This window comes from Charadrius vociferus, unplaced genomic scaffold (assembly GCF_000708025.1).
Source record: "Charadrius vociferus isolate BGI_N301 unplaced genomic scaffold, ASM70802v2 scaffold514, whole genome shotgun sequence".
NCBI lineage: Eukaryota > Metazoa > Chordata > Aves > Charadriiformes > Charadriidae > Charadrius > Charadrius vociferus.
Window position 1 is genome coordinate 678,525 of NW_009648118.1, and position 26,124 is coordinate 704,648.

The 26,124-nt window shown below is 36.7% G+C and overlaps 1 protein-coding gene across 3 annotated transcripts in view; it reads right to left on the bottom strand.

The window, feature by feature from the left end:
* The window catches only part of FAT1 (FAT atypical cadherin 1), a 105,163-nt gene that overhangs the window by 56,521 nt on the left and 22,518 nt on the right, over nt 1-26,124 (bottom strand). For all 3 annotated transcript variants that reach the window (XM_009883906.1, XM_009883905.1, XM_009883904.1), the window contains exon 2: nt 17,815-18,129. In XM_009883906.1, the coding sequence (XP_009882208.1) occupies nt 17,815-18,129 (315 nt within the window). The remainder of the gene's footprint in view (nt 1-17,814; nt 18,130-26,124) is intronic.

Below are 26,124 nucleotides of genomic sequence, written 5' to 3' on the forward strand. Positions count from 1 at the left end.
TAAAAGAGAAAAGGCCAATAGAAGCAGCATTGTATACCACCAGTGCACAGCTACCCAATGCTCCTGTCAAAATAGAGTTGCAGTCTACATATACCAACAAAGTAGAGAGCCTGCACTGAATAATATTAACAAAACCTATATATAAGGCAATACTACAGCTGTCAAATATTCAAACAACTATTCTTCAAAAAAGGGAAATAATGGCTGTTTCAATTATGGTCAAACCTGCCCTTGTTTTTCCAGCAATGTGGTTTGCCATTGTATCAGATCCATTATATACACCTAGTATTCTAGTCAAACATCTGTCATCTTCTCCTACTTTAACTTTTTATGCTTTTACAACACATAGAATGTATGTGCGTAATTGTTAGGATGCATCTTAGTGGTATGATGAAGTAATTCTCGTTAATTACAAAGAAAGTGGGAATAAAAATTAAAAAAAACCAAGGAAAAAATGTTGCATTAGTACTTTGTATTGGGGGGGGGCAGCGCACAGGGAAGACAAAAAAAAGGATGTGACAACTCTGTATTAACCTCCTTGAGTTAATATCTTCCCATAGAGATTACAGAACTGTAAACAATGACAACTGAAAATATTTATTGTCACATACTCTGAACAAAGCTTTTTCCCAATCTCCTGGCTGAGGCTGGGCAAGCCACACCTTTTCTTTTCGCAGGCTCTATGGGGAGCAGCGCAGAACTGTTAATTGGAAATGAACAAATGGCAGAGCAGACTCCTCATCTGCTTCCTTCGAGCAAAGGGACTTGTAGGTGACTTCAAGAAAGCCAGCACGAGCCCTCCCATGAAGCATTAATTTCCCGAGGCTCACCGCAGTTGCAAGGGAAAAGGGTAAATTTCAGCATAGCCACTAAAGGAGTTGGCTGTTGAATAGCTGGGTTGAGGATGGGGAGGATCTCAAAAAGCACAGGAAGAATGAAGTAATTCCAGCAGAAATATCTCATTATGCTTGCATTTCTCTGAATATTCAATATTCAGTTCTACACCCTCTGATGGTATTATATTCCACCTCTCCCAGCAGCACGAAGTAGAGAATTGCTAACACATGAGAACAGAAAGATGGCACCTTTCAACAGTTTCCTATCCACTTTTCCCCCAGCAAGAGCCATTAAGACTAGAGCCACCGTTAATAAATGCCAACTAATACTTCGGGGGAAAAAAAGTAAAAATACACTTTTGCTGCAAGCACTCCAGACAGAATTCTATCATGTACCGCTACTCTACATACTAGTTTGTTGAAGAGTCTAGTTCCAGATATAATTTCTGTTAATCAAGCTGGTCAATACAACTCGAATGGGTAAGCAGAAAAATAACCAGTAAGATCAAAATTTATATGCTTTCATCTGTTAAAACTTCCAGTCTTTTCAACCAAGCATGCCACACTTCTGTTAAAACACTTCAGACCAATAACAGAAGGGTTTAGTCTTCACCATATATATCCTGTACATTCAGCAGAAACTAATGCCAACAAAGGAAATGTAACACTTCTGGATTTAGAATCACATACACATGCATGACATTCTTTTCATTTAACTCTTTGCTGCTAGCCACTCTCCTACGGGAAAATATAGCTTCAGTGAAGCGTTTCACTACAGCTTAAGACTGTAAAAGGTTTGATTATGGCAATCACTAAGTTTTTCCATTTTTTCCAAGTTTTTGTATATTATAAAATGCTTAATGCTGCAACAACAGACTTCATCTGCTGCTGAAGAGCTTTTCTGAATTAAGGTTGTGATAATAAGGTCGAGTGTTCCTATGCAGTGTGGCTTTTTTGACTGCCCATTAAGATGGTTAGGGAGAATCTTTGGACCTAATATAAGTCATGTCCCTGCAACAGGAGCCACCACTGTCCTCCTTCTGCTGAAAACAGATGTTCTCAAACTTTTTAGATTGAGCTCCCTTCTCCTTCTGTAAATCTGGAGATCTCCTTGTCGTGTCCCTCCCTCTACACAAACAAATGAATAACCACATCTTTGCATACAGCACATCCCCACAGTGACAAGTAAAAGATGATTTCAATCTCTAAAGAAGTGTGTAACATAAGCAGTTTTGAAATCCTGATTATGAGGTGGGGAGAAACTGTTCACTGCTGAGTGAGAGAAATGAGAGCATGTGTTAAGGAACAGATCACTGTGACAACGCATTCACTTTTGAAGCAAAAATGACTCCCAGAGCATTGTTTTGCAGTCGTATTTTCCCCGTTTTCCTTCTGTCTCCTCTTACCATCCCTCTACCCCTCCAACCACAACAGGAACAATGAGCTCCAGTAATTCACATCGCTGACTATTATTCCACCTGGGGATCAATGTACACTATGGCAAGACGGGTCAAGTTTCCTTGGGAAAACGTAGGTTTATGACAAACATTTCTAAGCTAATGATGAGCAAATGGTATCTCTACTGAATTTTATTCAGTAATATTTCAAAACTCACTTCATCAGAAAAATTTTCATAATAGTATCTTAATAATTTAGGGAGTCTTTGGATAAACCACAGCTGTTCTGCCTCACTAGCTGGAGAGGTACTATAAGGAACTGAAACTAAATATAAACATTCATAACACAAATAAAACAAAAAACCCACACCAGGTAACACATACAACTGTATTATTCTCCCTTCCCTCCTCCTTTGAGTTTACATTCGAGGGATATCTGCTATCTATTTGAGGTCCTGAAAAATCAAAATAGTTACAACTGTATTCAAATAAATTTTACTTCAGATTTCTATTTTAAACAGCATTAAAACAAACAGACAAAAATGCAACTACAGCTTTCAATTACATAAATATAAATAAACCCGCTACATTTGGAAAAGAAAATAGCACAAGGGAGCTGACATTAGCAGGGATTAATTTTATCCCATATAAGCTTTCATCTCAATGCAGTTACATCACATTTACCTCTGTATCTGAAAAACAGCACATCAATCCCAACTTCCATTCAATGCTGAAACGGCAATCTCTTTAAAAAAACGTAGAGCACTAGGTGGGCACCACGTTGAAGATATTAATATTAATGCCATGCCATTAGCTACCTTTATAGCATGGAGAATCTCAGCGATGAAAGAAGTAGCATCAAAAAAGTGGTCTGTGCAATGGGGAGGAAGAAGGCTTACAATTTTCATCTTGCTGCATATGGATCACGCATTCCCTACTACAGGCACACCAACAAATGCATGCATTTGTGTTTTCAGATACACACAGACTTTCCAACTACACATTCAGGTTGAGCTGATGAAGGTTCGGGACCTGGGTGGGACTTTGGCTGTTAGCCAGGGCTAGCCCACCACGATCCAAAAGACTAAAGAAGGTGCCAAGTCTACTAGGTGCCTCCAAAGAATATGAACTGATAGGCTTGGTTTGAATATAGTACAACACTATTTGAATTACAGTGTATGAGAAGAAATACAGTTTCTCTGATCTTTGAATGCATTGGCACTGAAGGTTTAAGGAAATATGGAAAGCAGTGACAACATTTTTTATCACCAACTTCAGCAGATACAGGACACTGGAATTAAACGTGATAAGGGAGGTCACATTTTATGATGAGATTTTTGTCTAGAAGACTGGTGTTATAACCAGTCAGTAGAATTGGTTTTCTGGACTGCATTAGTGAAACTCAATCAGTTCAAAGCTTCAGGTAAGTTTACTTACAATGTATAGTAATGTAAGCTCTTGTTCCCCACCTTCAACTTCAAAAATAACAAATTACTAATGAATGTTAAAAACAATTACCTTGTGATTTTCTTTACATCATCTTAATATATACATCAGTGTAGGAGTTGAAGTAAGTATGGATTTTAAACTCACACGTGGCTGTAATGATAATCTAGTTTGACTACTGCATAACACAACCCTAAAGCACTGGGCTAATTACACCATACATTCTAGAAGTCGAAGACCAATTATGTCTCTTCAAGTGATAAAGATGCTGTTGCACCTCAAGGCTGGATTTCCTACTAATCACCCTCATTATAACCAATTCAAGACAGCCTTCCCTTCTAGACAGAGGAATAGATCCTTCTTTTGTCTGATAGACTAAGTGGTCCACTGGAATCGGCAGTTTACTCCTCATGAAAGTACTTCATGTGATCTAGTCATGTCTTAGACTGCTCTGATAGCACAGTGAGCATCAAGTCTCACTCTCAGGAAGATGTCTTATGACATTGTTTTTAACTGCTTCCAATATCTCAATGCTTTCTGAAGGACAAAATGACTGATGAGCGCAATAATCCATTATTGTTTCACCACTATCACAGAAAGACAACTATTTTTTTCAGTCTCCTTTCTTTCAACTGCCTTCACACCTAACTTACTTTACAATCAGTAACCATCAGAAAAGGCCCATATATCCTTTCTAAAGATGTTCAGATACACTATTTTGCAAGACTGCAGTCAAATCTTGTCCTCTATGTAAGCCAATACAAGGCTTCACAACCAAAGTAAATAAACGGGTTAATAAAAACAGGTCAATGAAAAGTAATAGCAGAGGGATTTAAGAACAGATTTCAGCTTTGCAGCTGACAAAATATAAACTCCATGTCTTACCACTCATGTATAGATGACAATTATAAGTTAGACAGTGTGCCATTGTATTATATCACCATGAAGGCAGGCTGCTAAATTAAAAAACAAACAAAATCATAGTCCTAACCAACTATCACACTGGAAAAAGCACATCATAAGGGAACTGAACAACTTTGGTTTACAGAGTCCTTAGCAATTTGATTTGCTTTCATTCCTAAACTTTTCCTTGTCCTAAGCACCTTAATAGCTCTCAATAAAACCAGCAACAGAATTGTCACCAGTAATTTTCAGAAGCTGAAAATATGATTTCAAACTTATAGTCTGAAAAGAAACTGGCAATATAATTTACAATCACATTAAATGGTTGCAAATGCCTCTTCTGCTCAAGTAAAAGATTTAAAAGCAATCATTTCTGTTCTTTTAACGAAGACTGTAAAAATGATCCCACTTTTCAAGAGAGATCAAGAGCCTAGGTTCCTCTTTCCGCTCTCTCAGCTGAGTGCTCTACCCATTAGCTAGAGTCATGTTGTTGCTGCCTTGTTCTCTCCTGCCTCTTGAATTTTACCTTTTTTTGCTATACAGTTGTTTCGGTAGAACAAAGATCACTTCTGCCTAGCACGGCTTACAGCCTGGTGGCTTAGGAGACTTTTCTAAGCAGTTTAAATCCACTTTTGGAGCTAAATGAGTAGTTTTTCACTTCATATATGAACTTTCTGATCACTGTATTTAAAAAAACAAAAAAGTTATACTACGCTATAAACAGACAGTTGTAGAAAAATTAAAAGGGACTCCTACTGCAGTACACCCCGCTAAAATTGGTCTTCCCTTTCTGTTAAGTACAGCATAACTGCACTCAACTAGTGCACAGTGCACTCTTTCACAGCTTTGGTGCCTTTCCCCCTTTATTTTCCATCTGCAGCATTTCAGGCAAAAGTCATCACGACATTCCCATAGTTTACAGGCACCTAGGCGAACTCCAGACTGAAAGTGCTAAAATGTATGATAGAATTACACACTCTATTTTCCTATTAGATCACCTTTTTTCTGGTTGATTTTTTTTTTTGCCCCCCCCCTTTAGGCACTCCCTTATTCCTGGTTCAGATACTGATGCACATGCTCTGGATTTCATCCACAAAAATAATCTTTAGCACATTTATCATAGCTGAATAAAACGTTTTGTCCTTTGAATTGTACTCCATGAAAAGGGAAGCAGTAATTGAGATCTCAGTCCTACCCAAGTCAGGATTGCATCAAATAAGGGATAAGTAACCGAGTCCATAGGGGCGTCCTCATGTCAGCACATTAGACATTTATTGAAGTACAGGAATATCAGTGTTTATGAGTTTGCTACTTGTTGCCAAGACAGACTGTATGTAGGGTCAAAAAGTAACCTACTTAATCCTATGGCTGATATTTCATACCACCAGTTACCACGTTAATCAGTAACCAGGCAATTTAACTACTCAATCCTACTATTACAAAGTATAAGTGCAAGGTGCACATCTGAAGTGAAGAGACACTTCCCTGACGTATTTTAACAGCACCCAGATACAAAGATCTGGAATTTGCTGATCAGTCTCATTAATCATCTTAGTGACTGCAAGCAGGGAGCAAAGACAAGTAACCCACCAAAGATCATTAATGTACGGTAAAAGGAGGAAAAACCACTTCATATAAACAATTAACTCATCCAATCCAATAAACATTGTAGAGCTTCAGTTTCAACTAATTTCAAATGAAGTATAAAGTCGGTGTTTAGTGACCATACAATTATAGAAAACTGCCCAAATGTGTCTTATGAAGTAAACCGTGTAGTTTTGTATACTTTAATTAGTCAACGAGTACGTTATTTTCAGTCTAGATTTACTGACACAGTGGTATAACTCCTTCTGCAGTGATTCTTTTATTAGTAACACTATCTGAGGAATAATGAAAAGGAATACATAAATAATCACACACACCCCAAATAGCTATACTAGAAAAATAAACCTAAGTCTACGATCCTGAATTCTGAGTACTTGAGAGCATTTAGGATGCATCCAGTTTCATTGTCAATCATGTTCTTTTAGTAGCTTGTTCCTCTCATACATAAAAAGATAAAAAAACCCAGAACTCTAAGTCATAAGCAGTATAAGATAAAATAAAAAGGTACTTAATAAATAATTAAAAAATAGTTAAAATAATTTTGAATGGAAAATAAAACAAAACCCAAGTATGATTACTGAAAGGCAACTAGTAAATGACAGATTCCCTGTAAAATAAACTTTGAACTTACTATCAACAGAACGCTATAAATTTTTGTTATCTCTTTGCTTACCTTGCAAAAATACTCTTGCCTTCAGCACCATCTGGTATACTAAAGCCCCACCAATTCAAAGCTCAGATGCCTTCAGTAATTAACTCTTTAAGTAACCTGATCTTCATCACTCACCTTTATTATCTAATTTTGAGACATATAATCTTCAATATTAAGTACAGAATTATTGCCATAAGATCTCACATCATCCTGAAAGATCTTCTGAAACCTGACATAATCTTACTGCATTTACAGTGGTTAAACAAAGAAAGAAACCCCACACTCCTTTCCAAACTTGGCTTTGGGGGATTTTTCCCTGGGCAAAGGAAATCCATTTTTCAGCTTATTAACAGCTCAGTGCTGGCTACAATAAGTTTTAAAAAAATCATGATCAGTTGAGAGAAGTATTTAAGAAGAATTATTAAAGGACTGAGATTGGTTTTGAGGTCACTTCCTCTGTCACAGAAGTTTTACAATTTCACGATTAATCTCCCATAAAACTGTTCCAACACACATATGGATTGCTCTTATGCAACTCAACTGTTTTTACCAAGACCATTTGTTAGTCACAAAACTGTTTTGGTGGCAATTACAGCATATAACTAATGACAGCATTGGCTGAGAATGACTGTAAGTAAATTGAGAAATTATAGAACTCTTTCTGGCATTTAATAAAATCCTACGAACAGGAAAACATATTATGGAGAAAGAGTAGAAAGTTTGATACTACTAGAATTTTTTTTTTTTTTTTTGCAAAGTATGAGAACAGCTGTTTAAAACTTTTTGATAAACTACAGTGATAATTACAGCAAAATAAGAAATTAAAATGTCTAGTTAAAGTTTCTTAGTATTTAGCATATAATAAGGAAGAGTCTTTTGGGAAAACAGTTGCCAAATAACCCTACAGGATGCCAGAAAACTGAACAGAAGTACTAGTTTTAAATGTGGTCTCTCTTACTATAACAACCTTGGAAACAAAACCATAAAGGGAGGGGTTTGATCTCAGTTATCTTAGCACATCTAAGACTTCATCTACACAAAGACAAATGAGACCACCCACTGGACCTAAACGTCTTCAGGTCATAAAATATCCCCAGCACAAAACAGAAGTCTTTCATGCTTACATGTAGCTCATAGTTCCATTCCAACACTAGATTAGTAATTGATGCCACCAAAAACCCCAGAACAAAACAGGGGAGTAAGCAGCCACACAAAATTCATCTTCATGTTAAAAATGTTTATTTTAATCTAGATAAAATTACCAGTTCATGAAAGACAAACTCATCTGAGAAAGTCACAATGTTTTATTTAACTAACATTACATTTTAAAATATGAAAATACGAAAAATAATATTTGACTAATTTGTAGAGAATGGATATGAAACTAGCTAACTGACCGTTATGGACAAAATCCAGTCACTCCAAATTTTGAAGATTGGCTTACAGAAAGGGGAAATTCCTGTTCCAAATGTTCATCACTGGATTTGTGTGTGTGTGTGTGTGTATGGTTTATTTATTTCACTATTTGGTTTTTATTAATTCAAACCATGAGGATTTCCTTAAGAAAGTTCGTAAGTTGCAACAGACGGTTGGTCTTGCTTTGTCAACTTCAGAACTGGCCATCCAAATTGAAAATACAGTCTTCTAAATTTAAAACTGGAGACAGGTTCAAGAATGTGCCTCCTTAAAAAAGCCAACAAACAGAACTATATTTCTATTGTTGAAATAGGGCAAGTTTTTGAAAGACTTGAAAAAGATGAACTAAAAGTGTGATTCAGCAGAGGCCTTTTCAACATTTATCAGAGCACTGTCACTGGATGATGTAAAAATTTTTATCTTGAAGGAAATGAGGCAGGAACTAGGAGTAGCATGCCAGAAAAAACACCATATGATCTAACACTATGAATAAAAATAATTGCACCCCCGTGCCCCCCACACTTTTTTTTTTTAAGAACTCCCTTATTCCAGTGTTCTCTGCACATGGATAAACAAGGTACAGACTAGCACTTTGAGGTATTTCTGGGTTCTGGGCAGCCTTAAGCAATTTTCTTCAAGTACTCATTCAAATCTTTCATATGAAAGGAAAAGTTGAGACAACAGTATAACAACTCTGTTAGATAAAATTGTCCTTACTATCTTCTCTCCTTTGATGTTAAGGATGGTTTCTTTTTTTGAAATCCCCTAACCCCCTAAACATTTAAACCCTAAAACATTCATTTCTAAGTGAGAATTTGAAGATTTATACAATGCTGCTGCCTCTTTTTTTTCCCCTCCTCTTCTCTTCTTTTGTTTTAATTGCATGTTATTTCCTACATTATTTACAGGACAGAATACTACTAGAACAAGTCTGGAATGCACTGCAGTCTTTTATCTACTGATTGAAAGGGAACTGCTTTTCTAACCGAACCATATGTAAAGACCTTCAAGCAACAGTCATGACAGATGATCACATAAACTGCTGCCAAAGGTCTTGTCTCAGCTCTCAGAAAAGCTGAAGAAGAATTTTATAGCTGACTCGTAGTTAGCCTTTGCCTGTGACTGCACTGTAAATTTTTCAGATAGAAAAATTATATTACATCATGTAGAACTATGTTTTTGCTGGGATTGATCTTTTATTTTCATCACTCAAAAATCAAGCCAAGCTAGATGTGAATCAGAGCACTAATCCTCTCTTAAGAGGAAATTAATCAATACTAACATTATAGTGTTGTTATATACACAAACTCCATTAAGTTACACTACTCAGAGAACCTACGAAGGCAAGACTGGTATCTTTGAAAGCCATTATACTGTGTGAAGGTGGTACTATGCATGTGGCTCACAACAGTATCTATCACCATCTCTTCCCTGGCTAGAATTATGGTTTTGCACATTATATATTCCAACTCAAAGTAACAGACGATATAGAGGGAGTCTGTCTCCATCACCATTTCTGCATCAGAATATGGAAAAATTAAAAGAAAACCTTGCTTTCTTTTGAAGTCCTGCTTTACAACATAGATCATGCAGAGTGCAACCTTAAGTTTTTATGTAGTTCCAGGGACAAAAAAAGGAGAAGAGAGGGACTGCTGTGCTTCCCATTTATTTTTCCAGCTCCTACATTTCTCTTTTCCAAAGAGATGTAAGAGAATAAATGAAATAAATAAAAAAGCCCCAACACCACCACCTAAAATATAAAGGAAGTGATCTCTACATAAATGCTTGCAAATAATTTTTGAAATAGCTGCCTATAGAATAACAAAATTTTAATCTTGTCAAGTGCTAAATCCCTAAATATTGTAGAGTGAGTGGATGTGAAGATGTTGTTAGACATTTCACAGATATGAACTTGTTTTCCCCATTCCAAAAAAAAAACCAAGTTGAAAACTACTAGTCTAATAGTACTTGAAATGCTTTAAACAATATTTAAAAAGGAAAAGAAAAGTAGCTTTTTTCCAGAATTAAACTCTCTTTCCAAATGTACGTCTATACAAACTTTTGTCTACTCACGTAAACCTCTCTAGTTGCAGGAGTTTACCAAACATTCGGGTTAATTCTGATCACATTTTCAGTAAAGGTAAAGAAAAAAAAAAATCTGTTCTAAAGAAACTGTAATCAAATACATTATTTTCTCTGCATGTGACAAGTGAACAGTTGGACACGTGGAGGCTGCTACGTACGCTTTGAGCTATGTGACATGAATGAACAATAACTGAGCCTGGTACTGTTTGCCAGCTACAGAAGTAACAAGAACAATTTCAGCGTTTGGGTTTTTATTTAACTTTAAATCATATTAGTGTGCAATGTAGTAATACTGGTTTTATTCCAGTTCTAAAATATTAGGTCAAATGGGATTAAAACCCACAAGTAGTTAAACAACAAAGATTTCCTTTGTTAAAATAAAGCAATACTACTGTGCGGTCACTGGCCCTTCATTTCCTCACTAAGTAATTCCCCAGTGTTATCGGAAACCCATGGAAGTTGTTTGCAGCTGTACCCGTTTCCTATTTCACTTCACTCAGTCTCCAAATCAGACACACGCATACAAGAAAATACTGCTTTAAAGGTTACAAACAGTGCGAAGTGATAAAATCATATGAGGTAGATGATTTGCCCATGAGCTATTAGCGTTTTATAACTTCACAAAGTTCTCATGATTACTAGAGACTAACAGACAGCAAGAGCCACAGACTCGGTGTTACCGAAATTTTTATCACACTGTTTGATAGAACAAACTTTTTTATATTAAAATAGCATTCTATTTTGGGATTGCATATATAAAAATATCTTTAAATTAGCACTTAATTTGAAGGTTGATGTTAACTTCATAATGCATGGTTTGAGGTGTGGTATAGTTTATGAAAAAAGACCTGCCACAATCCTAAATTGCCACAGGATCAATTTAGTGTAAGTACTTTCAAAAACTTGAGATAGTAAAAAAGAGCATAGAAAATGAAAAAGAAAATAAGAGCAAAAGTTATGTCAAATAATATTCAATCCTAGACAAACACTTATCTTCAGATTTAGTCACTCAAACGAGGAAATTCCCGAGCCAAGACTGCCATATCATCCTGACTGTCTTGCGTGTGTGCACTAAGGCGCACAGACACAGGCCTCCTTGGGAGCACAGAACACAGTATGTTCTGAAATGGGTAATTACTCAATGCTTCTGCTGGAATTCCCTATGTAAGAAAGGCCTTATCTTAATGGCCCAACTCCTACACCACAGGATTACTAATTTTCTCAAAGGAATGTCTGTGGCATTCTCATGATAATACCCAAGTGCTTCATAAATATGAATGAATATATCTTCACAACACTCTTGAACAATTAGGCTGTGCAATTATTCCTATTTTATACCTGCAAAACTGAAATATGGGGAAATTAACACTCAATATTATTTTTTGTCATTCTCCTGCCCAGGTTATGAACCCAAGTCTAGTTTTGGGAGGTATGCATTGATTTCAATCAGTTGCATTAAAGGCATGCAAAGCTATACTTTTGCTCTCAGCTTTTCTGCAAATCTGACTCAAAACTGTTACATGGAGCAATGTTGAGTAACTCCCCTCCTCATTTGCTATTATTCTTTTAAATTTCTGAAGTAAGGCATGGCTTCCAGAGAAGGTGTTATTTGCTACCCAACCCTGAGTCTTTCCCCAAGCCAAAGCTCGTCGGTACAATAAATGGAAAAGAAATCCTGGGGGAGCAGAAATAAGCATACCAATTTGGCAAAAAGATCAGAAATTATTTCTGGCCTGAATACACGGGCAAGTTAATCCCCAAAAAACCACAAGCGTCTTCCCTCACCCTATACGGACACCTGGTTAGGATTCCAGTTTCTTGCTTAGTAATACCAAGGAGAACTGGAACTCCTTTCGCTATGCAAATGCAGTTTTTACCATTCTAATGCGTATACTGCCACTTACAAGGAAGTACTACAAGCTTATTTCAGGCACCTTAATTCAGCAATCTTTGAGATATTAATTATACAAAGGCTGTATCACTGAGTAGTAGCCATATTTTAAACTCGTGGCATGGCAAAACTATTCCATGCATATGGAAACAGATACAGTGCCTAGGGGAATTCAGTGAGCTGCTTTTGTTTAGTGAGTTCAGTCTAATGGCTCTAGTTCTGCAGCAATTAAAGATATTCTCCTTAGCTCTTCAACATCCATGTTTTACATATGACTTGTTGAGCCATTATGGTTGATCCATTAAAGCTGAATACCTTTCTTCTAATATACAATGGTATTATCAGCTATTGTTAGTAGATGTCATACTAAGTACCTCTTCTACTTTCTCTAAAAATTACTGCAATCCTGCTATCTACTGTCATGCTTCCAACATTCATCCTCAACAGCAATAAAGCAAATTAATATCTTATAATACAAAAGAATCAAAGGTGGAAAAAAAAAATAGAAATTTGTCCACTCAATATGACTATGTAAAAATAAAAAATATTCAGTAATTTAATTGAAGCTATACAATATTCAATTTTATTTGGTAAATACAACCAAGAGTTTACATCAGTGAAATGCTGCAGGGCTGAAAAGATTTACTAGACTGGAGTTGAATCACTAACTTTTAAGTGAAACAGCTCATTACTCGTTCCTCAAAACATCCATTTTTGTCCATTTGTTGCTTTCTCAAGCAAATACAAATTCAAGCAAGTACAATACAAAATGTATCCAAATGCATCCAATGAAATATGAAAACTGGCAATGAAGAATACTTTGATACTTAAGTTTCAAAGTCTTTGGCCTTGTTACAAGGTAATTACAAAATGAACAGCTCACAAGCAGATAAACCACACCCACAATAAACAGCGAACAACTACTAAACTACTTTCTGTTATACGTACCCAAAAAAACATTGTACATAGTGAGCTCCAAAGCACAAAACCCAGAACTTGTTTACTCTTCTATAATCCTTTGCTTTACGTGAGTGTTGCTAAAAGCGCAAATCTTTTCTGATCCTCAGTGCAACAGCTCCAGGGTTAAGTGGTGAGATTAACCATACAGTCCCAGGACGTGTGTTCTGAATAGCTATCAAATTCTACCAACTCTAACTCCTTCCATCTAAATGTATTAAAGTGCCTTGGAACTCCTTCGTTTTTGTCAATTACTTCTGTATTAATTAGAAGCTATTTTGCAAGAAGTTAAGCAGATATAAATTAGTTACCATAACTTATATATTTGTCTACAGTTGTGTTCAGGTTGAGCATGAAAGTTGTGGAATTAGTCCTTGCTCTATTTTTTTCCCCCAAATAATATTATGATAACTATTTTTATTCCACCTGGCCAGCTCACATGTACAGCAGCTTTTTTTCATTATATGGAAACTGCAAAACTAAGGAAAATTATATTCCATTTGCTTTAATGAAAAGCCAGGTATATCTGAAAAGATTACAAAATGTCCTGTGATATACTGTGTTGTATATCCTGCTCCAAAAAGTGAAAAAGCATTTCTGCATGCAAAGGAAAACTTAGCAACGTTTCTTTAACTAAGTTATTTTATAATTATTTTAAGTAAGTAAGAAGTTTTAAAATGCCAATGAAGATTTACTGAAGAGGATACTCAGAAACTGATCACTGTAAGCAGCGTATTTCAGCTAGTAGCAATCAGTCAATCAATAGTTCTTGTCTTGAAAAGAAACCTCTTCTTCCTGTGAAAGATGAACTATATCCTACATGGGTCCATGTCAGTAAGTCTCACCATCTAAAAACTCAGGATTATTGCACATAGACATCTTAGTGCGGAGCTTATAAAATTCTAGAAATGAATTAGCTACTTAGAGAGAACAGAAAGCAGTATTTTACTTGACATAGGTTACATACAGGTTATTGCTATTTACAATCTGTTACTGTTATGTGTGGGAGTTGTAGCCATGGACCACAATACCGTAGTGTTAAATTCTATAAAGAGCCAGAAAAAGATGGATCCCTGACCTGAAGAGAAGACAATAACATAGTATCAACTGGAACATATTTTTAGCACTCACCACCTATTTTAAGAATCCAAACTCTAGCCTTTCCTTGCCTCAGACTGAATGCCATTACAGTCCTCAATTTGCCTTCGGGGCTGCGCAGTGGTCCGAAGTAACAGTGTCACACAGGCTTAACTGTCTTACTCTGTCACTTTCAATGTTCTAACGGGATACAGTTAAAGACTCGATTCATATTCCAGCCCTATCTCCCCTTTGGCTGGAAGGGAAACCCGGGGCCCTGTGAAAGTTTCTCTTCTTTGACAAATACCTTACAGTGCCATAGCCTCACAAAGTCCAACAAGGGTAACACACCTGCACAGGCAAACAAGACAGGATTTGCTCTCACTAATTCTAGTCAAATGTACTCTTCAGCCAAGTCCTATTTTAATTAATTGAGGGAGATAAAGCACACTGTGTTATAACTACAACAATAACTAGTGTCTTTTAAAGTGATTTTTCAACTCCTTAACATCCTAGTGAAAGCACTTTCACCCTAAATAAGACGTATTGAAGTTAAATATATTTCATGGAATCATAGAATTGTTTTGGCTGGAAGAGACCTTTACGATGATCACGTCCAACCGTTAACCTAACACTACCAAATCCACCACTAAACTGTGTCCCTCAGCCCTACGTCTACATGAGTATCTCCAGGGATGGTGATTTGATTTCTAGTGTACGGAAGAGAGACTTGGGAAGTTACGATCCTGATAACCTCAGTCAAAACTCATCACTATGTTAGGGGCTACTGAAGACTGAGTTTCAAACCAAACACGTACAGGAAAAACAAGACACACGATTAGATCGCATGAAATCCCGTATACTATATAACAGGAAGACAACATACATGAGCTAGCTGTTTAATATTCATTGAACCTATATGAGTGCACTCTGGGAACACACCAGAAACCAACCAAAGATGTTTCCCTTCACCTCTGCCCACCTCTTCTCTTCCCCTCCTCTCTATGTTTACTATGTCTATCTAGCAGCATTACAATTTTAACAGTAATAGACATCAATGAATTTACCTATCCCTGTAATTTTAACTATATTTCTTAAAAAAAATAAAAAAAAATTATCCTGCTAAATGTAAATCAGAGGGAGACTCTTTGCAGTGCTTGTATTCTGAAATATAACTGAATAATAATTTGCGTTTGGTTTTGTTGGGATTTTCTTCCCTTTAACACAGAGCTGAGAAAGACTCTGGACCGCACCGCTTGCTTCTACAGTATGCACGCTACAATAAAGGCAAGTAAGAAACTCTCTTGACAGAAAATCTTTATTAGCTTTCTATTAAGTGTTCCTTATCACTTCACTATCTAGTGTGTTGAGCTCCCTCAAGCTCCCTTTCTAACATAAATGAGATCAGCAGTAAGCTACTGGTGTGGAAAACTACAAACTCTGTCTGAAGACAAGTCACAATCTCCTGCTGCCCTAATTTTTCTATCCGTTAAATAGGAATAAAGATGTTTCTTTGTCTCAAAACTTAGGTAAGGTGTCATGCAAGTGTCTTTTTTAAAAATCAAAGTTTGTAAAATGCTGCATAATGATACAGAAGACAGAAAGGAATAGGAAAGGACCAGAAGAAAGAGGAAGAGAAAATGAGCTACAGAAAAAAATAAAGAAACAGTAACCAAAAATAATTGGCCAATTAAACAGTAAAGAGTAAATGAATATAGGTAGAGTTTATGTTCACTTGCAATTTGAGCACTGCAGTCATTTAGTGCTTTCCACCCAACTCACAGGCAATTTTATTCCCAGTTTTATCAATATCACTGATTGAGATGACAAGAGTATCAAAGTAGCAAGCAAGCAGTACTTTACAAAAACAGAAAGGGTAAGGAAGTAGACAGATGAGGGGAATTTTTTGCTTTTGCATCATGTGTAAGCTGACAAAGACAAACAAATAAAGCACACACACAGAGTTTCTGCATTCACTTTAGAAGACTTCGGGGTTGAATTTTTCTTGTTTTATTTCTTAGGCTGCCTTTGTTCTAAAACCAATGCTTCTGTAAATACAGTATTTAGATACAGGCTTTAACTATGCTAAAAGATCATCTGTTGCTACAGCTATTTCATATGTCCCCCTTGGCAATGTCTTCACAAACAGATGCAGCACATGCTGACAAAGAAGCTATTGTCAGAAACAACCAAGTAACATACCTGTGTTTGCACTCAGAGCTTTGCTGACACAGCAATTACAGCTGATACAGCACGCAAGCGTTTCATACCCTGAGCTGAAACAACTATGAAACAGAATGAAGGCCATAGTGTCAACCCAGCCTTCAAAGCATATTTTCACCCTGTTTTTGCTCCTTTAAATCCCCTGAAATTCCCTCCATGAATGAGCAAGAACTAAATGATTAAGGCTTCCAGAGCTAAATAAATTAGGCTTCTATTGCTCCCTTCTACTTACTAGGTTTGTTACAGATTAATGTCACTCTCTACACTTCTACAGCACTTCTAGTCTAGAAAGCTCTGGATTCTGAGAACAAATCTTTGGCTGAGTGAATCAGAAGGATCTCCTGTAATTTCTACTGTGAAATATTACCTAAATGCAACATACAAAAAGCTAAGATGCGCCCAACCCAGCAAAATATTATTTAATTGAAAAACAAAACCTTCTTTACCATTATCAAAGATCTGTGGAAAAAACATCCATCATACGTACTATTTTCTCTACGTTCATTCAGAAGCAAGGGATGGTAGGCAACCTTTACATCATTTTCAGAATTGCTGTGTAGCTTCAGTTAAAATGTTTTATTTTGTTTGTTTCCTGTCTCTCTGCCCTACGCACATTTCAGCATCTGTAACTCACAGTTACTAAAAGGTCACTTGTTTCTTGTATTTTTACTTTCCTATTAAAACCTCAATATGTTTTTTCTGAAGCTTTCCAAACAAGCACCGAACTCCGACTCTTTCTTTCCTTTACGTAACAACCACACCTGCAAATTATCTCCTAGATTTTGTATCTCTTACAACAGCAATGGTTACTTACAAAGATAGTCCCTTCTGACTGTGGGACAAGCGAGTTTGCAATTAATAAATGGCTTGCATTGCTTAGACTAACGCTACCTGCAGGGGGGGAAAGCCTGACAAAAAAACCTATGTGCGAAAATTGGAAGACTGAGTCTGCTAAAAACAGTTCAGATGAAACTAAGCTAAAATAGGTATTCCAAGAGTATATTTACTGCACTACAAAAGCAAAAAAGCAAATGGGTGTTGACCAGTCTAGAGTGGAGCTACTCTGAAGTAAACCTTCCCAAAACACACATGATGTGGTTGTCAAGTACTTTGAACCAACTCCTTCACTCTCAAATCCTCTTCTACTTGTTTGTATAACTTGCTAATATTGACACAGCCCAAGATACCAGGTTAACTCCAACTATTGTGAAAGCACGGTTATAATGTTAAACCAAAGACCTTGATTTTGGCTGGTTTATGTATTTACACAAATATGTTGATTCATTCATTCAAAAAAAAAAAAAGAAAAGACTGTATTGTACTTACCAGTTTTGCTGTTTATTGAAAAGAATCCCTGGGGATTTCCACTTGTAATCTTGTAGGTTAATTTTTCACTTGAGCTAGAATCTGGATCAAATGCCTCAATCTGAATGACGGACACATCTTTAGGCGAGTTTTCCATGACCTCTGGGTAATAAACTGGTTCTGTGGTCTGAGGAGCATTATCATTAACATCCCCAACTTCTATGTAGATTTCAATGAAAGATGATAAAGGCACAACGCCTTGGTCTGTTGCATAAACAGTCAACCAGTAATGTGAAGTAGTCTCACGATCCAGGTGATCTGCAGTCTCAATAATACCTGTTTAATAGGAAGAAAGATAAATAGAAAACGGTCAGTAAATACACAGAAGTGTGTAAAGTTACAGTAAGCAACAAGCTTAAATAAATGAATAAATAAAAATGAATACAAGTTCAAAATAACTGACATTGATTTTCCAATATGTGTTAATATACACAAATGTATTGACGCTAACCTGAAGCCACAAAAAATAAAATTACTTCAATAGTTTTCAGCAATTATGCATGACAGAAATTAAAACAATATATTACTTAATTTCCTTTCCAACATCCCTTGAGATTTATCAGATCAATTAGCACTATTCATAAAAGCTATTTTGCCTAAAAGATTAAATATAATGAGTAATTCACAATCTTTTGGGACTTGAATGACCCTCTATACTCATCACGGATTATAGTGAATTTTATACCATATTAAACTATCTGATTTAGATGCCAAATGCTTGAACTGTTTACGATTATTCATATTAATGAGTAGCTACTTAAATGTGAAACGTTCTTATCTGTGTGCCCAAATGAATTATTTAACTGAATTTTCTTAAAGTGCTTATTTGGGTTCACACAGAAATTTCACAGAAAAGAAAACAAGAGTTATACCTGAACCTAACCTTTGGAGCATTAGGACCAACCAATGGCTGCCATTACTCTGGCAATGGAAAGCAGCACTCAGCTCAATTTTACACACATAAAATGAATTACCATTTAAGGAACAGCTACACAATTCACAAACTTAATAAAAATCTGTCTGCTGAGTCTACAGGAGCTTGTCTGAGCCAAAACTAAAATGAGGACTCAAGTTTTTATCCACTGTGAAGGAAATATGGATCTATTTTTATAAGCAGCTTACTCTACAGATACAGTCACAATATGCACACGTGAAAAGGGTACGTGACATGGTGTAACCTATATGATGGGGAATACTAAACAGATTCACAGAGCCATGGCACAATAAAACTTTGTATTTTCCTTTTCCTGATCCAGTCGCTCTTACAGGTTGTCTGATTTGAAATATCGGCTGAAGAGAACTTAAAATGAACCTGACACATGTCAGGGTGAGGGACAGAGCAAGGCCTTGCACCCATTTCTGTGGAACTCTTGAAGGGCTTTGTCATGGCTCTTACTGTTTGTTCCACTGAGACACACCAAGCCTGATCGGGATTGGAGCTGGATGAGTCAACCTATCACCACGACAGCCGGTGTTGGACCCTGGACTCAGCCACATAATGTGACGATGCGTGATGTGACCTTTCTCTTGAGCACTCCACACACCATCGATATATACACCATCAGTAAAACAGGACCTCGACAAAACCATGCGACTGTGCTTCTACAAGAGTTCTACAGGAAAAGAATTAACTCAAGTATCATTTTCTTCACACATTCCAGACACTTTTTTTTTTTAATGCATTATACCAGCTGAGCAAAATGACATAAATATTGAGGAATTACTCATTTATTCATTACTTTCTTTGCCTTGTGGGAAGCTGCATAAAGGTCTGATGATGACCATCTGAAATTTTAAGATGTCAGTAAGATAACTTCTAATGCTTAGACCTGCAAAATACCCATATATAGCATTTCAAGCAGCACAGCATTTCAGAACTACCACCAGATGTCAGTGTGGAAATTGGTTATATATAGCGTCAACGGCTTCAGAACTGGGATAAAAAGGAGGGGCACTGCAATTCGAAAATATACATGCACTACATACAGTCCATAAAAGTTTTCTTGAAAGCAAACTGGTGGCTTTATAATTTCCTCTTTCTTTTTTTGCTGAGGAACACCATCAAAAACCAAGCCAAGGTGTTAATTTTAAGGATATTGGCATTTTACATTTCTAGGCTCTTCATATCAGTATTTATATTTTGTTTGATGGCAGTTTTATTATTTAAAAAACTAATAATCCTGTGTAGTCACTGGATTTCTGCTGTGGTTACCTGCACAGTTTCTGATTATTAATGTATATAAATTTGCTCTTAAAAATGGACATGAAGCCTTGAGCACCCAGTTACCTGGATTCTAATTTTGTAACTCACTCACACTACACCTTTCGCACCTACTTCAGCCAGGAGACTTGCTTGGGAGTAAATAAATTTTTTAATTACTGCGGTCTCACTTCTAAACCTAAATGCTGGATGTGGCACACAAGCACTTCATCTTAAGTCTGGGTAGACTCCATGTACGCCTTGGAAAATTTTGCAAAACCTTCTTGTCCAACCAAACACAAGACTAGGCTGTAGCAATTCCCTACAAGGCTTCCAGCAATGCTGCCCTGTTGCCCGCAATCCATGCGGAACAATGTGGGCAGGCTTATGTGCTGAACTGAGCAACCGTTATCATTTTACACCTGTCCTGCTTTCTTAACAGTAGCTACATCAGAAGTGGCAGATTAATTTTAAGATAGCCTTGCCTGATTTTAAAGAAACATAAAAAGAGACTGTTGCGGTAATGGAGCTCTCCTCCTGCAATCTGCTCACCTGGTATTTACAAATTCTACAACCTTCGTTATCAAAGCCTACCTCAAGGAAAACGAAGACTGAACCTATTTTGCTTTTGTGGACTATCAGTTCTCAAGTGTCCCTTCTCTGAAATCACATACTTCACAAGGGACAAAGGGGAAAAAAAAAAGTACCACACAAAAAACCCAGTAACAACAGTATCAAAAAAGAAATGTGTAAAAAGATTATAGGGGTAGTGACTAACAGTATGATACAGCACACATGGGCAACTTCATTTTTCGGTTAGCTTTTAATTTCAAATTAGATCTGCATATATGACATTATTTCTGTATATTTTACGCTGACTTTTGCAGAACAGTTCAATAAAAGGCTTGTAATCTGTCCGCACCACGTAACACAGATGTTTACTCAACAGGGTAGCTCTGGCTTTCAGAACGTCTCCAATTTTCTACAGGGTCACCCACAGTCTAAGTGTGCATTAGTCAAAGTAACACGCAAACTCATTCACTAAAATTATTTTTTCATTTTTCTCATGTTTCTCACCCAACCGATCCTGAATTGTAGGGTGAACATTTCTTCTGTATGTGCTGTTTATAATTACGAACCGAAATTGGAAGCATCTAGGAAAACAATTTTATGATCAGTCAGATATGCAAAAATGTCTACTTAACTGTTTAACACTAATCAACAGATCAATTCCTGAATGAACGTTTCCTAGAGGCATAAAGGGTACTTAAAAAAAACCTATGTACCCCACTGACAGTTTAAAGTAGGTAGAATAGACAGGTATGTATGCAAGTTGGAAAACTTATTAGAGATGGGCATCCCACATAAGTGGATTACTTTGACAATATTAAAAATGAAGGCTCAAAATAACATTCCTCCAATATAAAAGCCATGCAAAAAGGGAGAGGAAGACAGGGAGCAAAAATTACCCTTCACCCCTTGCACGTTAAGGCAAGGTAGAAGAGAGGCCACCACACCTAGTTCTTCTTCATCAAAGCTGCAGGGACGGTGAGGGAAGGGATGGACTAATCTAATCGATATGATTCAGCTTTCTTCCAGTTTCCACCCAGCAATAAAATGGAACAGATACTGATCCGGTACACATGCCTGGGGGCAGAGGTAAAGCTCTGACTACCAAAACCTGAATTTCTTCTGGTTCTGCATTAGCACAAAACACAATCAACACAAAATGCACACAAGTAAATGGAGTACTTGTTTTTTCTCCCCTTTTTGACGTTACTGTACAATCTGACCCTACATCACTAACTGCACAACACCATACTTTTCTCATTACGCTAGCTGAAATTGCTTCTGCTTCTGCAAGTTGAATATTAAATCTTTTCTGATTTTGCCTATGAGAACACTAATAGCTTCATCTTTAATTTCTATGCAACAATAATGAATACAAATGCATGTAAACTTCAGTAGTCTACTATACCTTCTAAAACACACAAACCCAAAGAATTCAACTAAGATGACTTTTTTTTTTTTTTTAAAGATAACGATAGTTCTCCTAACAAATCACAGGTCTAGAACCAGTCCTTAAAGTATCATTGGTTGGTGTGCCAACTTTCTGCTTTTGCAAACATTGACTATAGTGGCCTATTTTACATGTTAGGGCCACATAATACTGTATGCCGTCTGAAAGCACTCCGTGAGTTCATAAATTCACTGGCTTCTAGTTCTAGTGGTTCTCAAGACAGCATAGGGAAAACAAACAACAACAATGGGAACTCATACATCAAAGAGAAGTTATAAAACAATCTAGGTAAGAGTTAATTTGTTTTAATCTCGCAATCAGCTAGATCCATTAAGCATCAGTAAGATGTTGATCAGTATCATCAGTTTTAACAGCGTATTTTGGCTCATAGAAAGTATTTTCACTTTTTTCCTCAAGTGGTGCAAAGCATATTTAGGGAGTACAGCTTAAGTGCTTCTATTATATATTCAACGCTGTAAAAGCTCCATCTCTGCTCTAACCCTTCTCCCATTCACAGAAAAATCTTTAATCAGCGAATTTCCCATCCATTCTCTACACTGAGGCAATTTTGCAATTTTAACTTTTACAAACCATTTGCTTTTTATGTAGCAAGACAAATAGAGAAATCTTCCACAGAGAACCACTAAAGAATCTTCAGCATGTATGGTAATCCCAAAGACTTGTAAATATTATTGTTCAACAGAATACAGTGAAGCGAGGATTCCAAAAACATTTTTCACTTGGCTGGATATGCAATCTTGAAGCCTTTCAGGTGGTCAGGATACAAAGAAATTCATATTCAGTCACTAACCACCAGAGGGAAGTACAAAAGAGCTCTGATGAAATGTTTCTCAGTCATCTGCAAGAGGACATCAGAGCTGATTTTACAATATTCATATGTCTGAAATTTTAGACTAGATGTTTTTCCCGCTTGATGCAATAGGACTTTTCTATCAATTTCATTAAAAGAAGGCAAAAGTCCTAAGTGAATACTATAGAATAGAATTTGGACAGAATTCAATACAGAGGAACAGGCTGGTTTATGAATACAGCAACTGAGGAAAAATCAGAACGTTAACCTGACTCTCAACAAGAACGTTACTTCCAATTTAAATCCCACAACCCAAGTCACTTCAACCAAAGTCACTCTTAAAACAAAAATAAACATATAAATCCACCTCAAATCTGACAGTCTTACATATGCCAATTCTATCTAATTAACAAATGCTCAAACTATAATACCCCCAATTCCCAGGGATGATCCTCCTTAAGCGTGCTTATCCATGAGAACTCTCATTAACAATATTAATGATTCTGTAATGGAAATCAAAACCTGCAATCATTTCTCAGCAAAGCATGAAAATGCAGTTTAGCAGAATTTACCCCGGGAGTGACGTTTGAAACAAACTAAGAGAAATCCCTGGCCTGGAACACGATGCTTGAAATCTGATTACAAACTTAATTAATCTAAATTCTAATAAGCTGGGCAAATAAAAAAGCTTCTTCAGCTGCTTTAAAAGCAATCTCTAGGGGGAAAAAAGGCAGTATCTTCAGAATTGCATGAAAAAAGGTTTTGATCAAATATGACCTTCAATGAACAACCAATCCAAATCAAAGTTTTAAAAGTTAATGGATTAAACCTGTTATAAATACAGAGGCATGCTGTCTCTCAATGGCACTGGTCTGCCAACACACCAACACAGGCTGCAACTTTGCCTTGAATTCTAAACAAACGGTAAATGACTGCAGTGTAAACTATCACTAAGGTCTACATGATCTTTTGAATTAAAAACAAAATTGGGGGAAATGCTCAGCACAGACAGCAGTTTGCTACTTGAATCTCTACTACTTCTAGATAGACTGCATGTATTTTCCAGATAGCTATTAATATTTATGAAATTAGCTTTTTGTGTGGACAAGGGTCCAAAGAACCCCAACTCCTAGAAGTTTACACTTTTTCTGGCCAAATTTCTGCTTTACGTTTTGTGGAATTTTGCTTAGTTGTTGTTAAAAGAAGGAAAGAATCACAGCCGCCTCATTGATTAGTGGTTTGGTTGTTTTGGTTTTTAAGTAAAATTTACTAAATATAATGCTATCATACTTTGGCTTCTAATGTTACACAATTCAGAACAGACAGTTTTCAGGTTGGTACTAAAATCTCCACACTTGCACAACCAGAATAGGCCAGAAAAAAAAAATAAAATTACAAAACTGGTATTTTCCACTTTAATTAACTTTTGATTTCTGCCCAGGTCATCTTATTTAAAATAGCATCTGTACTAACTCATACTTTGCCTTTTGGTGCAAGTTAGTGACAGTGTAGTTCTTCAACACTATCCAGATCGAACACAGATGAATGCAGACGACTTCCTTGGCAGACTTCTTGTTCCTATTCATCTCTTCTTATATGTTCTATTCTTGCCTTTCCAGCACTACACGGCTCTTTCTTAGATTATTACCTGCCACAACATGATAAGCATTTTCCTGAGCTGTATAAATACAGAGGCTATAGCAGAGCTGACAAGGTAAAAATAAAAAAAAAAAAAAATTAAAAAAAAAATCAAAATAGGAGAGAGCATCTGGCACAGGAAAAGACGCAGTGCTTGTCTGGTTCTCAGCAGTCCCCAGAGGCCTCAAAGAGGAACATATCCATACTCTTTCGTCCTGCTTTTCCCCTTGAGTAACTTCTAGAGGCACAGTCAAATCAGGACAGTTGGCAAGTGCAATCCATGTTATGCATGGGATTTTTGTGGGTTTTCTTCTCCACTTTATGCTCCCTGCCAGACATAGTAAGAGAAAGCAGGGTGACTTGGGGAAAAAAGCAAATTTAGTAATAGTTATGGCACCCACCTGCTCAAGATAAAACAGACTACAGCAGACTGGAGTGCACTATTTACAAGTACTACACCCATCTGTAGCACTCAGTATAAATTGTGATTCTATTACTAATTGTGACCAGTGTCACAGCTCAAATTCTTTCCACTTTTAGAGCAATTAAAAAAAAAAAATCCTCAGGCTGATTTATCTATATTTCTTTTAACTTCTTAACTTCTTTCTGATAACTTCTGGCTACCACTGTAGTCTGACATTGGGAAACGCCTTGAAGCAGCAGTGACGTACAGTCACAACCCTACATGCCATAAAGAGTTTGATAAAGTGAAGGTTTTGAAACATGTAATGTACTAAACTCCCAAGAAAAAATTCTTTCTTTCCCTGAGCTGCTGCGCTACTGTAACTTAGGGCTCTACCAAGCACCAGTGCGTACAGGACAACTAAGCCTTAAGCCTTCAGTTCTTCTAAAATAGCATCCAATGCTAATGTCAACAAAATTTAGTATTATTTGATCAGTCAAGTAATAACCACTTGGTAAAACCAAAACAAACAAAGGCAGCACAGTATCACACTGGTCTTTATTCTACACAAACCAACTATCCTTAAGGACTAAAGATTTCAAGCATGTACTGCCACAGAGACAAGGAACTACTCAGCACTTAAAATGTCAGTTGAAAAGACCAGGATCTCCATCCTGTGAACTGCCTGAAACAATCTCCTTCTAAAGAAGGAATGGAATGAGATTCCTTTTGCAGAAGTGACATGTCAGCTCGTCCACTCTATAAACAGGGCAGAATGCCAAGAGAGGCACTGCACTCTGACTCTTGAAATACTAAAGATTTGGAGCAGGCAGCGGGAACTTTTAAAAAAGTATATACAATCTCTCTTTTAAGAGAAGTAATATTTTTGATAAATAAACTGAGCTGGAAAAGTGACAGCCTTCCTTAATTGTCTCACATATGCACTTTGAACAGGAAGCATTATGTGGTTACGCCTCTACGGAACAAAGTGCAACAGCCACCCAGAGATATATGATTTGCTCTTCAACTCCATAGCAAGTTAAAGCTTATCACCGTCAACGCAAGCTACTCGTATATCAGACTTCTTGCATCTGAAGATTCCCACAGACTAAACTGTACTGTTCCAGAATATAAATAATCCTTGGTTGCAGCCCTGAAGGAGAGCATAAAGTTTTAGCAACTATTGCTTGCCTTTGAGG